Raw genomic sequence first — 18,077 nt, forward strand, 5'->3', positions numbered from 1 at the left:
TTATATACAGAAATAAAACATGTGTTATCACATTTGATCAAATATGGTAGGGTATTAATGAAAGTCAAACAACGCCGTTAGCGCAATGCTAACTTAATTTTATCCCCTGAAGGGCAAGGATAGCGGTAAGAAACGCCTACCATGTAGGTAAATTGTTGAAGTGGTTAGCCGAGACTGTAGAAAACTTTTGAGTTTCCATTGAGTGCACATCAGAATGCTCAAACCCCATAGTCGCAGGCTAGTCACAGCTAGGAAGGACATGGGAGGAGGTATAATCTGCCTCCCGGCAGAACCAGCAAAACGGTTCATCAACAATGCCCATTATGTGTAGGTTCCTATTGAGCCCACAGTGACCAGCCTGATTTTGTGTTTTTGGTTAGGGCAAGCATTTCTTTTGCTCTCGTGTTGGATAGACCTCGGACTAGCACCCCGGTTTTTGTCTGCCCATCCATGTTAAACCAGAGCTGCAATTGAAGTGCATACATCCGGCAGTGAATTATCTGGCAACTGATGCCATGTGGCAAGCGAACTACAGGCTCAGGTTCCAAGAACGTCGACTCAGCCCCCCGTTTTGGTTTGCATTTTAATCGTCTCGTTGACCATATGACCGCAGTGCCCAAGCATCCACAACAAATAAACTTTGTTGCGGGCAACCAAGGAATCCAGCAAATCAAGAGGACCAATCGAAAGTCGATATGACACTGATTAAGCGCATTAAGAGCTGCCTGGCTGTCAGAATAAATCTGTGTCGTCCGATCCGCCTACGGTTATTTTATTGATGCAGAAATTCTCACATAGTAAGATGGCCGTTATTTTCGCCTGGAAAACGCTGGCGAAATTTCCAATTTTCTCCATACTTGTTGGTAAGACAGTAGACCTCGGCACCAGCTCGAGAGTCCGTCTAAGACACAAACAGTTCCAAGCAGCACGACTTGGAAAGTGCATGGTGAAGGGCTTAAAATAGATTAAACTCAAATCGTCAAAATACATGATTGATCAAGAGAGTTTGATGCATTATAAAAAATTTTACAGTTTAGTGAAATAATTAATTTTAACTTTACCATTATTTAAAAGTTGAAACACGTCATATCTTTTCCTCTTCAACTTTCGTTCTTTGATAAAACCTGCCTCGCCCTTTGGTACCAGCAGCACTGTCATTGTAACTGGTCCACCAAATAAAAGTCGTTTAGCCATTAATTCGCCGGTAAAGAATTGTTTCCTAATTGATTAATGCTGAGAAAATTTATAAGCACAAAATTCTGGTTTTGCCCTAAAACTTTATTGAAAATTTTCAAAGAAGTTGTTACGTTATTTACCACGTCAGGAATTTTAATCTCGACAATCCTGACATTTCATTGAATTCTAAAGCGTCGATTCCACATTTTGTCTCCAAAGCAATTATCAAGAATTTTTTTTGAATCTAATGTTGAATAGCATTTGGAACAACACGTCTTTGCTATGCGCTGAACGTCAGAGACATCCCTCTACCAGTAAATGCAAACAATCAATCGCAACTAATAGTTTTTTCGCAGCGATTTATAATATATCACAGAAAGTAACTGATCGACTTATTTCTTTAGTTTGGTTGATAAGCGTTACGATCATTTTATTCTAAGAACAGAAGTATTGGAAGAAACACCCTGCATGGCATATTCAACGTATCTGGGTAATCGTTTGAATTGTCACATTTTGTGCAACTTTGTCTAAATTTATAAAATTAAGAAATGTCTAAGCCGCACAAAATGTGACCATTCAAACGTTTACCCAGATACGTTGGTTATTTCACGTAGGGTGTTTCTTCCTGTACTTTAATTCATATGAGGAATTTGAAATTTTCAGATGAATTTTCATTAATTAATATCTCGTAAAATATTAAGGGTACAAAGAAACCCTAAACACTTTCTAAATACAAATCGACCCGCAAATACAAATCATACCATAAGCATATCAAACCACCCGTAAGCGTGAATCGGAGAGAATTTAGCCACAGGCATTGTCTGGGTAAAACTCGCCACACGGGTCTTCCTGGTGGCACAAAGGGGAAACATTTTTCAAATCGCGCAATGGATGCTACCGGAAGCTAGGACATATATACAAGGATTAGTATATATCTTATTCTTATCTATTATATGCTCTACCTACATTAATACTTGTAAAAATAACAAACATTTTAAACCGTGGATTTTGATGTTCGCGTCTTCGCTAATGATCGGGGAGGGGGAGGCGTGCAAAGTTAATGTTTATTATAATTTTATTTTTTCATCTATTTATTCATCTCGAGGTGGCGCTATTGAACAATGGTGATTACCCGTGATCGTATTGTGAATTCATGCTTACGGGTGGTATGATATGCTTATGATCATACGTATTGTTAATAAATTTATGAAAAACCTGTCCATCATCGTTAAATACAAGTGATTTCATTCTCTCCTTATGTAGAGCTTAAAATTGATTTAATTTAGGGTCAGAGTCTAGGTAAGGGACACGAGGGTCGTGAACACTATCTGCGTTTTGATATAGAGCTTGGTAGAAACGCATTTAATTTGACCGGCGGCTACCATTTCCCGCGAGAACTATAAAGGTAAGACTCTCTGCACGCCCTCTCATTGTAAATCGTCCCCTAAGAAGCGAAGATTTCAACACTTTCTCAGTCTACTACACTTATTTTCCCAAGACGTAAAAATTAATTGACCTATAAAGTCTTTAACCAGAGGCTAGCTAGTTGGGACTGCGTCAGGCTGGTCAAGGATAACAGCCAGATAATGGTTAACATTCAAAGCTTATTAATATTGTTTCTAAAGAAACTTCCAAGCCATATATGTTAACAGAATAATTTCGATCTTCCCGCACAAAGGTATTAACATTTCAAAGATAAGGAACACACAACTTTCAATGACTATCTGTTTTCAAAACTTGATGTAGTTTCATCAAAGTCGCACAATAATAACAGAAAGTGCGGTAAGATGAGCGTAAGGCGACAATAAAATGACGCACAATCCTTACTCCCAGATAATGAGTAAATATTTATTTAACCCGCATTAGGGGTAAGTTCACTTAGTAATTATAGCATTAAGTCATACCTCTACTTGACATTGTCCAGTTTCTCAAATGATGTTTGGGGCAAAAAGGGATAGGTCAAACAAAGAATTTAAAACGAGCAGTATATATATATACGAATGACGTATGTCACGGAGAGGCTCTGTTGCCGTCGTGTGTGTATGCGTGATTGGATGTCAGGGTGTGTGTATCTGTCTGTTGTTGCACACCAGGGGACCATTTTTGCAGTTTGCAAATTGGAGCACACATGTTCCCAATTTAAGACCGCGTTCACATTAATTTGAAGGTTGTATTTCACTACGTTAGCTATTCCACTTGAGACCTTGGATATCGACAAGAATAATAACTTACTAAGAAGAAATGACTTTTCCCATTAATTTTCCCTGGTAATACGCGTAGGTCAACGTAATTTTGTTAAAGACCCCCAAGAATTTTAAAGTGCAATACCCTGAAGAAAGCATTATATATTTTCCAGCCGATATTAGTCTCGTAAACAAGGGAGATGTTCAATTTAGGCCAAAAAGCTCGTCTTGGTCAAAACTTAAAGTTTTTAAGCTGTCATTTTTTAGTATTAAATGGGAGTATTTACTACTGGGGCTGAGAAGTACTTGGAGAGAGAACCTAGTTTAACGATCCTCGAGACAGGATAATAATTTGCTTGGTATAGCATAGACCTGTTGACTCCAGATACTTGCAAGACGCCGAATTCCTAAGACGACCTCGCGCCCAAACTCCGTACAGGCTTGACCTTAGCCCGTTAGAGCCGACGTAGAATGGCTAAAGGGAATGCTGTGAAGAGATATTTAAGTATTTCGTATGGAAGCCATAAGCGAAGTTTCTAATGCCCAATTTTCAAGCTATGGCATTTTCCCCTTGCTTCAGAGTTAAGAAATCCAACTGCAGTCAAGTTTTCAATTAAATGACTAATGTTACTTTCAGTAACTATTTGACGAAAGTAAGCTTTTCGTGGAATTGCATCAGAATTTCTTTGATACTGCGCCTATTTTGGAAACGAGATCTGATAAACCCTATAGAGTGAAGGAAAACTGAGAAATTTCCCGGTACAAAAACTTCGGGATGCATGAGCATTTTGGATTCTAGTATATTAATGCCATTCTAAATTTAATTTCAGCATTATGGCAAGGAGTGTGACGTAAAAACGGAGCATTTTTTTTCTGGAATATCAAGGCAACTGTTTTTAAAGTGATCACTGTTTAATGGTGGGAGAGTAAATGAACAATAACTTCTTTCAGGCCCTCGTTTAGAATTGTAAAGTTTCTGGAGTAATGACGCATTCAATCCTAATTACTTAACTTTTTCCAATTCAGTGAAGTATCCTTTGTCATACCAGTAGGAATTGCTTTACTTCTATCATGATTTCTTCTTTCCTGTAAGCGCGGACCCAAGGTTGGAGAGGTATAAGAGGAGATTAGTGTGGGGTTATATGGCCTTCGGCTATGATAGACGAAGTCGGGGACGCGGTGTAACTGTAAGAGAGGCAAAGGGTCAGAGCTTTGGTGAGCATTCATTGATCCCCGAAGACAGCTTTTTCTTGGTCATCCTTCATCCTTTCCTTGGACACACTATTGATTTTTAAGCCGTCTGGCCTCCGATAAGAGACCGAGGTGTAACTCACAACGAAAACACGTTATCGTTCTTTCCTAAAATGAAATCAAATTGAATTTGACCACAAGCACTGTTGTTACCTTAAAGGGAATGAGAAGCTTCGTTTGAAAAACCTCTGATTTATATAGCAAAAGATAGAATTAATTTATGTGAATTCAAAATATCAAGCTTTTAATTCTCCGATTTCTGGTTATTTGGCAACATGCTTTTGAAAATGCTTCAAATGAAATTATTTGAAATCCTCTTTTTAAGAAAGGCTAAAACGTTTCCCGTTCTCCGACGTCAAAGATATATTTCTTCACGTGAGACGGTGCATCAGACCTAAGACCATTTACAACCCCCGGGACTCGCAACGCAAGCTTTCTACTTTTCGTAGTTTTCTGTTACGCGCGATTCTAGCGACCCTTGCGGTATATTGAGGAAACTTTTAAGGGGCACCAAATTTCCGGTTTACAGGTTCCTCTCTTTGCTATTTAAAAATGGCGGATCACGACGAAGAAGATGAGAATGAAAATGTTAACGTGTATATGTTTCTTTAACTACCATATTGCAGATATCAAGCTAATTTAGCCAAAGAGAAGGGAAATAGGGAGAGATAATCGCATAGGCAGCCGTGATCCATCTAGAGGGGAAAATTTGTGATACGCGGCGGCTCTTAACGCGCACCTTATTCGCGCACAGTTGACGTTATTGGTTCTCCTCTTTCTGGCTACTACGCCACCAAAATTGCTCGGAAAGGTTTAAACGTTAAACGTACGCTTTAAAAATAAAAAGCCGAGGCTTAAGTGAAATGATCAGCCAAGTGGGCTTTTTTAAGCAGAGTTATTTATTTATCAGAGGTAATTTAAAAATGGTTTACCACAAAAAATGCTGCTACTTGAATTGTAGTAGCAATACGCGGTATTCAAGTAATCCAAAAATGAACGGTATAACTTTTAAACCATTTCGAAAACCTATAACCAAACATCAACAATGTGTAATTAAAAAACATCATTTCGTGGGTTCGTGTGCTCAAGCCATTTTTCTAATGGTGATAGTGATCCATTAGCAGGATTTGGTGTTATATGTTTACAAGTAAGATATTTTGAATATTTTCCTGAAACATTACACGGCTCTAATCTTATACTATCTATCTAAATTACCTCTGATAAATAAATAACTCTTTGCTTAAAAAAGGCCACTTGGCTGAACATTTCACTTAAGCCTCGGCTTTTTATTTTTAAAGCGTACGTTTTAACAACGTTTAAACCTTTCCGAGCAATTTTGGTGACGTAGTAGTAGCCCGAAAGAGGAGAACCAATAACGTCAACTGTGCGCGAATAAGTTGCGCGTTAAGAGCCGCCGCGTATCACACATTTTCCTCTCTTCTCAATACGGATGGATCACGGCTGCCTATGCGATTATCTCTCCCTATTTCCCTCCTCTTTGATTTAGCGATATATTATTTTATTATTGAATCATAATTGTATATTAAACCGTTGCGGCCTCGGCCTCCTAATTTAGAAGAAGACGATCTTATTTCTTTTTTTTTAAGCGATAAACGAAACCGGAAGTTTTGTACACCCTATAAGTTTCTATCCGTTGCCGCTTGGTGGCACCCTTGTCGTGAAAACAGCCGTAACTCCTAGAGGCGGAAATTTCAATACGAGGATCTTATTGCGTTTCGAGTCCCGGGGGTTGTTAATGGTCTTAGATCAGACCCAGAGTTTAGACTGGCGAGAAGCTCGAGATGCGAATAGGATTCCCGCGCTTTTTTTCCTCACGTCGTAGTGATGTCATGAAACAGGCCAGTGGCGTCGGAACCGGGGGGGCAGGGAGGGCTCAAGCCCCTGCTATAACGAAATGTGAGGGGGCGCAGCCCCCTCACATTTGGTTTTTAATTTTCTTAGTTTGTATTCATTTAGGTATTAAATTTTAGATTAAAAATAAGAAATTTCTATATTTTAAGGCCTACTGCATTACAAAAAATTGTAAAGCATATTTTAGCTATACTTTCTGAATTTCTTTAATAGTAGTCTCACCCCTTGAGAAATACCCAGGGCCGATACTAAGTCACTTTTTTCACTAAAAGTCACTTTTTTCAAATTCGGTTACTAGAAGTCACTTTTCCAAAAATTAATTACTATTTGTAATTTTTTTTGGATTTTTGAGTCTTTCGGTGTTATTTATCTTCACGACCACAAAGTTAAACGTACTATGTTTGTCTTATGACGGTTTAAACGCAAAAATAGCGAGATCACAGTTGATCAAAGTCCAAAATCGTGGAGCTCGCTTCGCTCGCTCAGCAAATGTTTAACTTATTATTTAAAATTAATCCAATTCAAATGAATGTTTGTTTTATTTTTGATTTAAAACAGCATCAATTGCTTTGCATTCTGTAATTGAATTTCGCCGTAGACCTTTTATGAGGTGACCTTTCCTTTGACTGGAAATATCTAAGACCATAGATTGGGCTTAATTACGACACCGACCTTTAAAATATCTTTTAAATCGGTCATCTCTGAAAACATTTCATTTCAAGTGGCCCTTTTTATAGCTTAATTTGCCCCTATTTAGTCACTTTTTGCTTACTATTTCTAAATTAATTAGTCACTTATTCAACTAAAATTGAGCGTATGAGTGAGTATCAGCCCTCAGTACCTTATGCATAGTCACATTCCAGGTTAATATCCCCTTACAGTCTCATGCCTCATCCCCGGTGAATATCCCAATCCTCTTACGCATTTGTTTCATGTCTCATCCCCGGTGTATATCTATAATTATACTATTTAAAATTATACTTGTGTAAATTACGACAACAGCTTTCAAAAGACGCTCCGGAGCAGGTTTGGGGCGTCATCCCATACATCCTCCTTGGTCTTCATCGGAGCCCGAGCCCCCCAACTTCAAAACACTTCCGACGCCCCTGACAGGCAAACAAGCTCGACAAGACAAAATTATTGATATATCGAAACTGAGTTTTCGTGATTTTTCAATGGATTTTAAAAATAGAAACTTTGGTTAACTTTTAGTGAAATCTTGATATTTCGAAAGTAAAGACTTGAAAGTGTAACATAATACCACTTTCGTGGTAAAATATGATATGAAATTGTAAATTAGCATACCCTTTAAGTAGAAAACGTAAATTTTTAAATAGGTCAGTGCACCTAGTTTGTTTTGTGTTTTTTGTGTAATTTTACGGTGTCAGTGTTTTGGTGAACGCAGCCAACCAGCACTAAAATTAGTTTTAAATTTTGATTCTTAAGTATCGAATAATGAAGTCCAAAAAAGGCATGTGTTTTTTCGGATAATATAAATTTTAATATTTATAAGTGTTCCAAACGGTAAAATGGATAAAATATACCTAGTTGACAAAGGAACGGCGTATCTTGTCCCTCGTGCAGGAGCTTCTTGGTTGGTCGGTCAGCTTGGGGATTCTAATTTCAAAGAAAGTAAAGTTTGCCCCGAGCGAAATATAAATCCTCGTTTAACATTATAGCCCTGCACTCTCCAATTCCATTCAGTAATAAATCCCAAGTCTAGATCGTCCTCCAAACTCCATTTCCTTTGCCTACAACTACAATCTATAACATGAAGTAGTGGATAAACTGTACTCTACTGAAAGTTTATAGTATGACGAAATAATAAGCTAGGTCCACATGGTTTTAGGGTTAGTCTGCTATGAATTTAGTCTTCTTGGGTTCAATCTTATCTCGATTCTTACTATTACTATAACATACAAAAATTAAAACTAGTAATACCATTATTCTAAGCAAAACAGATGCCTTAGAATCGAACAATATGGTAACTTTACGCTTAACATTGAAAATGGTCTTAGTGGTTGATGGTTGCATTCAGCAATGGAAACCGATCCCAAATAGTTAAATATAACCTTTCTTAATGGTAAGTGTTTGTTAATTGACACAAACAGTAACCCACATGAATCAAACAGTTTGGTGCCCTGTGACGACTTTGGAAATAACCCTTCGTGCACAGTGTTCAAGCTCACTTAAGAACAGCTTAAATAATTTGTCTGTATTATTAAAACCATGATTCAGAAGTGGCGGCATTTTGAGAGCCCCAATTGCCTGGAATGAAGATCTAAAATCTGCACTCTCTAAAACACTATCACAATTTTTAATCTCAAAAAGGGAACTAGGTATAATAATCTGATTTCTATCCCAATTTAACATTATCTTTCATCAGGGGTAGATGTTATTTTAGAAGTTGGAATGGAGAACGGTTAGTATTTACTTCAGTCCGACTCATAGCCCAGTATAGAGCCCCTCGTTCCATTACGTAACGAAAATTTTAAATTATCTTACTGGCTCATTTAAACTGCGTTTTGATGACGTTGCTGACGGGGACGACGAAAAATATGTAATTTCTTTTAACCTATGTTCTATGACCCGCCTCTTCTTCCATAAGAAGAAAGGGAGGTCCGGGACTTTGAAGCGCACCCAGATTACTCTGTTCTCCATTCTTACTTCTAAAATTACATCTATCCCTGCTTTTAACAGTACTAACTTAAAAATAAACTTCAAATCAGTGGGAAAATCCTAATTTCCGACGACTGATAAATTTTATTTTCTTCTTTTGAACGATTGATGGCGCAAAAAGTGCACTAATTAGATGACGATAGCAAAGACAACTTAATAAGATGCAATATCGGCCTCCATTAATTTTCAATCGTAAATACCGTACATTCTTAAAAAAGATGTACTGTTATTCGCTGACAAGTTAAAATGCCAGTGACCGTAGTTGACTTTCGCTGTCCTTTGGGGAAGTGTCTATGGAAGGTTCTTTGTCTGAGATAGATTTTTCGAGGGTTGTAGGTGGCTGGAATCGGGGGTTATAACAGCGCAATGCGCCCCTTAGATGATTTCGTTCGTGGCGAAATGAGGTAGGCGGTAGTGGTCGTAAAAGTTCTTATATAAATCAAAATAACGGAAAACGATTTTTCTGGTCCTTTCAGCCCTTACAAAAAAAATCTTAAGAAACCTTGAGAAAAAAATTTGGAGTTTGAAAGGGTCCTTGGGAGTTCGAACATTGGTAAAATATTTCCGAAGAGTTCTTTGGGAATTTTAAGGGAAACTTTGGGAGTAATAATTTGGGTTTTTCATTGGAAATTAGTTCTTAAGAACCCTTAGGAAAATTAATGGGAAACTTTGGGAGGAGAATGTTTGGTATTTAGAAAGAAATTTTTTCTTGAGAACGCATTGGAAAATTAAAGGGAATCTTTGGGAGGGAAATTTTTTGTATTTAGAGGGAAAATATTTCTCAAGAACGCTATGGAAAATTAAAGGGAATCTTTGGGAGGGAAATGTTTTGTATTTAGAGGGAAAATATTTCTTAAGAACGCATTGGAAAATTAAAGGGAAACTTTAGGAGGAAAATATTTTAATTTTAGAAGAAAGATATTTCTGAAGAACGATATGGACAATTAAAGGGAATGTTTGTGATAAACTGTTTTTGAGCTTAACTTGAAATTTTCTCTCAAAATCCTTTAAAAGTAGAAGGGAATATTTGAGAGAAATATTTTAAGTGCTAATTACAAATATCTCAGGAATTTTAACAAAAAGTAATTGAGAGAATAATTTGGTCTTTAAATTAAGTTTGAAGGAGAATCAATGAAACAGTTTTTTAATATTATTAATTTAAACGACAAAAATCACAAGTATGATAGGTAAGTTTGAAATATAAAAACGAGTTTCAATTAATAGTTACATACATACGATATAACCAAAACAATGGCCATTAATTGGGAAATATTCAAAATTAATATTTTAGTCACTTTAAAAAATTTAAGTTCCATCCAAAACTACGTTTAGCTTAATGAGGTATTGTTTAGGTTCTTTAACAATTCTCAAGCATTTGTTTAATTTTGTTTTTTCAAGAGAAAGAAGTGTTTTTCTTTCTGTCACTTCAAATGGGTAAAGAATTTGCGGAAGGCCATTTTCAAATATTTTGAATTCATTAAACTGGAGAATTTTTAGCTTTTGGGCAGAGACATACACTTTTTTATTAGATGTGGAATAAATTTGACTAATCTTGAAAAAGTTAATATTCTCGCCAATCTCGGTGTAAATATAGCAGTTTTCTATTCTTTTACTTCTACATTTTGCACTAAAAACCAACCCATTTATTGTCACTTTTTTATGCAAAAGCGTAATCGAGCGCTCGATGCCATGCTCTTCTAATATCGCGCTTTCATCAACAGATAGCTTTGAAGGCAATGTTTTACCCAAAATAATAGTTTTTTCAGTTTTGATTTTTTGCGATGGGAATTGGGAATAATTGTTAGTTAATGAAGCAAAAAACTTTGCAAGCATAGGATTTAGTTTAAAAACTTCATTTTTTAAGACTAGAATAGGGATAAATTGCAAAAACAAAAATCTCTAGGAGATCTGAGTTTGTACATATTGCGTACCATGGAAAAGTTTCAGTAGCCGACCATTATTTGATTCAAATGGGAAAGCTGAAAATGACCAGAGTGGGCCCCAATTCGCAACACAATCAACTAAATGATAAACTTGATGGATGTTGAAAAGCATGTTTTTTACTCCATAAAGATTTTCATAGCCACTGAGAAATTCGCAGACAGTTTTTCTCGCTTGAAAGAGCAAGTTAACAGGTACTGATCTTGCTAATAACAAGTGAAATACCATAATTAACTTCATCCAATTACTGTAAAACTGACCGGGCAAAAGTCCTTTCAAAACGGATGGAGAGTAAAACAATGCCCACGATCTCCATTCAGACGCTTTCCAATATACTCGCTCTTCAAATGACCTAGGCTTTCTGGTAAATTCCTTTGGCACTTTTATTTTATTTAGCTTTGCGTCCAGTTCTTTCACTTTCCGGCCTAAGTAATAAGGTTCTTCGTGTGACTTAGAATCCAACCATAAATTTGTGGTTGTTCTTATAACACCTAAACACAAACAATGCATATAGTCCACGAGTACATCTTCTATTAAGTCAAAGTGGTTCATTCTAACAAAACTGATGGCCCTTTAACACCATTGATAATCTCTTCTTTGTTTACTGCATTTGTGGCATCGTCAATAAATCCCAGCTTTGTCCGCGCGTCTACATTTTCAAAATTTTTGTAAGGGTAGACCCTTATATTGCCTTTCCCTTTTTCCACCATTACTCCCGGGTGATAACACCATGGGCAACCAAACATTCCATTGAATTGAGTCATATTTTGTATTGTACACCGAGCTATTGTGTCTACAGTACATGGTCCGGGGAATACTCGGGATCTTATTTTCTTCTGTTCTTTGTTTGTCCAAACAATCCCATTTGAAGAAAGTGAATTTATAATTTCAACGAAAGGTTTCAAAAAACAGTTCATATTGGGTTTTTTTGTCCAAACCAAAGGCCTGCGCAAAGAGTATTTCTCTGTCTAGCTCCTATTGGCAACTCATTGATGGTGAGCTGTAGGGGCCAAATATCAAATTTTGACGATTCAAAAATAGGAACGCCGTCAGTGTTCCATGTTATTGAAACGTCATCGTCATTCATGTTACTTCTACGATATTTTGAAGATTTCGTAATATCGGAAATATCGAAGTAGCTTATACTTTTTTTTAACTCGGGGCATATCAATTCTAATAAGTTTTTGATTTGAGATTCAACATCAAATACTAAAAAGTAATTTCCACCCTTTAATAGGAAATCTACATTAAAATCCGAGTTGCAAATATCGCACTTTAGTTCATCTTGACCCTCTCTCTCTGGTCCCAAATAATTCGATTTACAAGCATCATTTGGACAATAGAAGTACGGTTTAACCAAACCTTTTGGGCTTTCAAAATATTTGTGGAAAAGATACTTTGTTATGGGAAACGATGTGGACACACTTTGCGGTAGATGCCATCTAATTAATTGCAATAAGCTAGAAGTAGCTTCTTCAGATGTGTGGTGTCTTAATATATGGGCCATTATAAGGAGCATACTCTCTTTTTTTGTTAAGTGAGATCCTTCATAAATAGGTTCATCCTGGAATAATGATATGTTGTTGTTGTTTTAACTAAAGGAGCTAGAAATAAAATGCCCCCCTCTCTCTTCTCCCTTCACTCAGCGCAGTGTTGCCAAGCCACTGCAGTATTGACTCGTTCTGAATTACAGGCATTTCTCTGGTCTTAATTGCTTGCATAGCTCACCAATGGTCTCTTGGGTCTGGCAACAATGGAGGCACCGAAAAACTCCCTTTTGCGAAAACTATGTACCATAATAGAGTAACTATTCTTATAAAACATAATATACCATATCAGTTTTTGCGTTATTTTCATTTGTTTCGTCATCGTTGTTATCATCACTATCATCGTTGTTATCATGACTGTCATCATTTTCATCAATCGAACTAGAAGTGCTGCTATTTTCTGCACCTGGCTCGTCAATGTCCCTTAAATTAATACTAAGAATTTGACTCGGCTATAATAGAGGCCTACCATTTCAAATAATTTCAAGAGTAAAGTAGTATCATAAGTTTATAAGATATGTTCCATAAGTATGTCACTACCTCTACTTCGTAATGCTAGAGGTTTAATGAGAGCTAGTCCAAGAACGACGCGAGAATTGACTACACTCGGTTTTGCAGTCCATCCTCCTATTTAGTCTACACTAAGCCTTTGATAGCGCCTTACCAGGCGTCGCCTACGTCACTTCATGACAAGCTCTCATTAACGAGTGACACACTTATGGAACATAGCTTATAAACTTATGGTAGTATAGATAGAGTACTGTCAGTGGCACGTGTAGCAACGTCATATTTCCTAAAAACTGGCGCGCACAATATTCCCTATTTCAAAGCGCGGCTAGATCGAGGGAGGGTTAAATTGTCGTTTCCCCTTTTTACTGACACTACCCTATAGAAACTAAGCTTTGAAAATATAATTATCAGTGTTAAGAATAATTTCTTACAAATCTTGGCTTGCTTCCATATCCAAGTCTTCAAGACGTTCTGGATGGTGAATTTGGTGGTTGTTAGATTTGTTAGCGTTTTCTTCGATAGGCACTTGCGTAACAAATTCCGATTCAGAGTCCGAACTTAAGATAACATCTTTGGAAACATTTTGTTTATTTTTTTTTGGTATACCGTGCTCGAGATCTTTTCGGTATTGTTTTTTGGTCCGTCCACAAATATTCACGATATCGCTTATTCATAGTAATAATAGGTATTTATATATAATAGTTAATTATGCCTTCAATGTCAAGTTAAAAAATATAAAAATAACCGCCAGCATTTTCTGTAACTTAAAAAATAAAAAATATCTCTAGAATTTGCAAGACTAGCTCATGAATTGTAAGTTTTAACTTAACACACTAGTGACCAAAAGCATCCCCCTATCTCTCTGCTTTGCGACACTGGTTTTTGAATTATGCCTGTTACTGAATGCGACCATAGTATAATGGAGCGACCTTGGAGAGGGGTTGAAATCCTTCTAATATATAACCTAGGTTAACCTTTACAGCTCCTTTATCATACCACCTCTTTAACCTAAGACACGAGGTGGAAAGGAGGGCTATGCCGGCCTATTTTCACGGCGAAAAACTCTCCCACTCGGTGGGGCCGATTGTTATCACTTATTGTGGTACTATCAGGTTAAAGTGTCCCGTTCGCGGAAGGCTTATTTACGCTAGTGAATAAGGAGGTTTTTTTGGGAAAAAAAATCGCCCCAAACCCCGCCCGGACCAAAATAGGAAAGTTTTCAAATTCCAACGCAGTAACGCACTGTGTACTGAAGGGGTTACGCTAGGAAGTCGTTTTTAATTTCGTTGTTAAAGTTCGGAATTTGTCGTTTAAACTTGATTTAGAAGAAAGTATTAATTAGTAATTATGTCAAAATCAAGTTCAGAGTTGGGACTTTTTGTTCTGGTTAAATGGCTCCAGCTAGAAAAGCCTACGTTAGACGTGTATCCCATTAAGACCATTGTAAACAAAGAACTGGCTAACGAAATTTCGGGAGCCCGGGATTTTTCAAAATTTATTGGAATGGAAAGCGAGGTTTACTATAAAAGGAAACCCTATCCAGCTAAGCTGATGGCTTTTGGTAAGTAACCTTTTTTTATATGTAGAAGTTTAACCACTGTGTAATGTGAAAATTAAATCTCAGTTTTGAATTTTTTAATCGCGATTTAACATTTTTAAATGGAGAATGAAATTTAATCGATATATTCATAAAAATCATGTAAATTAAAATAATTTTTCGTAACAAATGCCCGTTACTTTTACTTAAATTTCCAATGTTTAAAACCTAATGCGGGATTCCCCGTAGATTTTGCGGGAGGAAAAGTGGCGATAGAAGTAGAGGTGGAACGCCGCGGTTTAGGCTAGTGTCATCCTCCTTGCTAATCTTAAAAATGTGAGATAGCAAGGGGGGAGGAAACGAGGAAAGAAAGACCTCATGGCGGTTTTATAAAAATATAAGCTTCATCATCAAAAAATTAGCGTAGGCTTAGTAGCTCAACTTTTTAAACTTACGTAAAACTAATAGATAGTTTACACACATGGAGGATTCAGACCATTTATACCAGGAGGACAGCAACCCGTCTGCTTTTGTCCTCCATGTAGCCTGGCGGTCTGGTGTAAATGGGATGAATCCTCCATGTGTGTCTGTGTCAACTATCTATTGGAGATTTTAGTTAAGTGTCCTCAATTATTCTGAAATCTCTGTATGGCCGCTTCATTCTCTCTTTAATCGCCAAAAATATAGTTAAATTTTCAATTGCTAATTGTGATGCGTACATCAAGTATGTATAACAATATTAATTATCTGAAGTTTTTTCATAATAAATGACAATAAGAGTAATAATAATAATAAATGTTATACAGTGGTTCACCTTGTGCTTTTATTTAGTAGGGAAACGGGTTGGTTGTATTTAATAAATTTAATGTTTCAAGAACTAATGAGGAATTAGAGAAGAAACGAAAACACATGGCTTCCCAAATAATTGTGGATCAGACAGTTACTAAGAAAAGTCGTGATCCAGCTGTTAACAAAGTAAGATAAGAATATAAAATCTTGAAATCCAATAAAATATGACTGATTGAGCAGTATTTGGGGGCCTAAAATTAAAAATGTTCACATTTATGCAATCTCATAACCATACATGTATTTTTAATTACCACTTACTAACGAATTATGTCATATTTTATGGAAGTAGCAACATTTTATGCAAATCAGGGTAATGTGGGTTTTGTGTGAAAGGTTATTTTTCTGATCTGCGAAATGCAACGAAGGATGACACATTCATCAAATCGTTCTGTTTATTGGGTGATTTGTTTTAAAAACATTTTATCTAGCCCACAGCTGCCTTTGCCAATGTTCTTTAAAAGTAGAGTAAAGCCCAAGAAATAATTTCTTTTCTTATCTAGTTAATGATCTGTCTTTATAAACGACTGTTTTACACTTAACAGCTTCTCTCTCTCTCTAAATTAATATTTCAAGGTTTTGAAAATAAAAACACATTCTAGAATTCTACTGATGAATTGTATCAGTTTTAACCCAATGTAGTGTAAAAAAAATTATAACCTGTATAATAGCAAGGCCGCTGAGGGTCAAACCAAGAAGGAGATGTAAAATACCTTGAAATTGGAAAATAATTGGGGTGGGGGCTTGCCTCTCCTACGTGGTTACAAGGAGGTATATCTCTGCTGCTGGCCAGAAGCTTTGTAGAAAGAAAAAAATATTTCAAATGGATAGCACTGTGTGGAAACCATGGCAATGATGGCAGAGATATGCCAAATGTACTAACTCTAAAGTTCTAATTATTTTCGTATTTATATAGCAAAACCAATTATTATTGAATGAAATAAACACTGAAATTCAGGAAGCTGCTGGTGTTAGTAATTTGGCGGTCATAGAAAAAGAAACTATGAATGATTCTTCAAATGCGAGAGAAGAGAAGCTTTTGAAAAAAATTCAAAAACTGAAGAGGAAAAATGAAATTTTGCTAGAAGAAAATGAAAAATTGCAAAAAGGGGCTGGTATGAAATGTTTAATAATTATAAAAGTTGTTATTACGTTTTTTATCAATTTCGAATTTAATTTTTCTACAGAACTGGATCATTTTGTCAGTAAGTTGAGAAAGGTGATTCAAACTTGCAAAGAGAGTCGCATTCACTCTGGAAATGAATCGGAACAAGAAGAAATGGTAGGGCAATTGTACAACAGCTTTTATGACTAAAAATAACTTATACTCCATTATCCCTTCATTGAATGTATACGAAAAAACATTTAACTAGGTTGACATTGGAAACAACATATGGATCAAGAAGTCAGATTTGACCAGAGCAGAATTCTCATCTTGTGGAAATCCAAGGTTTTTTGCCAGGAACCTCCTTTTATGTCTTTTTACAGAACATGAATTAGTGAACACTTCAATTAGCGGGAAACAATCCAATGCCTTCAAGGATATTCCAGCTAAACCCCAACTAGACCCAGTGAAAATCAATGCCATTCTTAGTAAGTTCATTTTTGATCCATACAGTGTTATGCAAATGCTTCAATGCATGAGTAATATAAAGAGAAAATAGCCATGAGCCTGACACCTTGTTTGCCTGGTTAGAAATCTAAAAGCCTACCCCCCCCTCTCCATGTCAGAACAGCAGTCTCACAATATTTTTAAGGCAGCTAGCTGCATTTTACTTCTCGTCTTGGCTCATTCAATTATTGGGGGTATAAAAAATTGGGCGACCCTAAATGGGACGGATTGCACAACTGAATTGAAATTCTCCTACAAGTATTATAATCTCTACTATTTTCTCTTGGTGATATTCAAAATTTCACTTTAATATAAAATATTTAAAATAAAATTAAATAAATCCTAGTATTAATCTGTATTCATAATTAATCGTTGCTGTTAATATGAATTTTTATAGATTACGTGAAGAGCAAATATGATATTTCATTGGATAAAATTAAAAGGACCATCCAAGACAAAATTAAAGAAGTTACAAATACAAACAAAAAGAAGTCTGGAATGAATGAAACCACTAGACAAGAAGAGACCATTATTGGTGATGTAACTCTTGAAAATGCCAACCAGCCATTTATTTAAAGAACTTTTCATAGTTGTTTTTGCTCAGATTTGGAAATGGGTGAAAGATAAACGGAATAAAAAATATATAAATATAAATTATTTGTTTAATTACGAAGTCCCTAATAATTAGAACATTACAGGGAAAAATATTTGTGAATATCTTACGAAAATCTTTGGGAATATCTTACGAAAATCTTTGGAAATATCTTACGAAAATCTTTGGGAATATCTTACGAAAATCTTTGGGAATATCTTACGAAAATCTTTGGGAATATCTTACGAAAATCTTTGGGAATATCTTACGAAAATCTTTGGGAATATCTTACGAAAATCTTTGGGAATATCTTACGAAAATCATTGGGAAT

At 36.1% G+C, this 18,077-nt stretch overlaps 1 protein-coding gene and 1 pseudogene across 1 annotated transcript; one reads left to right on the forward strand and one right to left on the reverse strand.

Annotated features, from left to right (window-relative positions):
- Positions 1 to 10,354: 10,354 nt before the first annotated feature.
- On the reverse strand, positions 10,355 to 14,232 carry LOC149621451 (uncharacterized; annotated as a pseudogene).
- A 91-nt stretch (positions 14,233 to 14,323) lies between these two features.
- LOC149621452 (uncharacterized) lies at positions 14,324 to 17,808 on the forward strand. Its single transcript, XM_089853680.1, has 7 exons — positions 14,324 to 14,720; positions 15,572 to 15,671; positions 15,879 to 15,944; positions 16,459 to 16,657; positions 16,730 to 16,824; positions 16,916 to 17,135; positions 17,552 to 17,808. The coding sequence occupies exons 2-7, from the start codon at positions 15,606 to 15,608 to the stop codon at positions 17,728 to 17,730; spliced, it is 825 nt and encodes a 274-aa protein (XP_089709806.1). The 5' UTR covers positions 14,324 to 14,720; positions 15,572 to 15,605; the 3' UTR covers positions 17,731 to 17,808.
- Positions 17,809 to 18,077: the final 269 nt, after the last annotated feature.

Source organism: Phalangium opilio, unplaced genomic scaffold, assembly GCF_054372755.1.
Source record: "Phalangium opilio isolate 3A_F unplaced genomic scaffold, DU_Popi_V2 ptg000204l_1, whole genome shotgun sequence".
NCBI lineage: Eukaryota > Metazoa > Arthropoda > Arachnida > Opiliones > Phalangiidae > Phalangium > Phalangium opilio.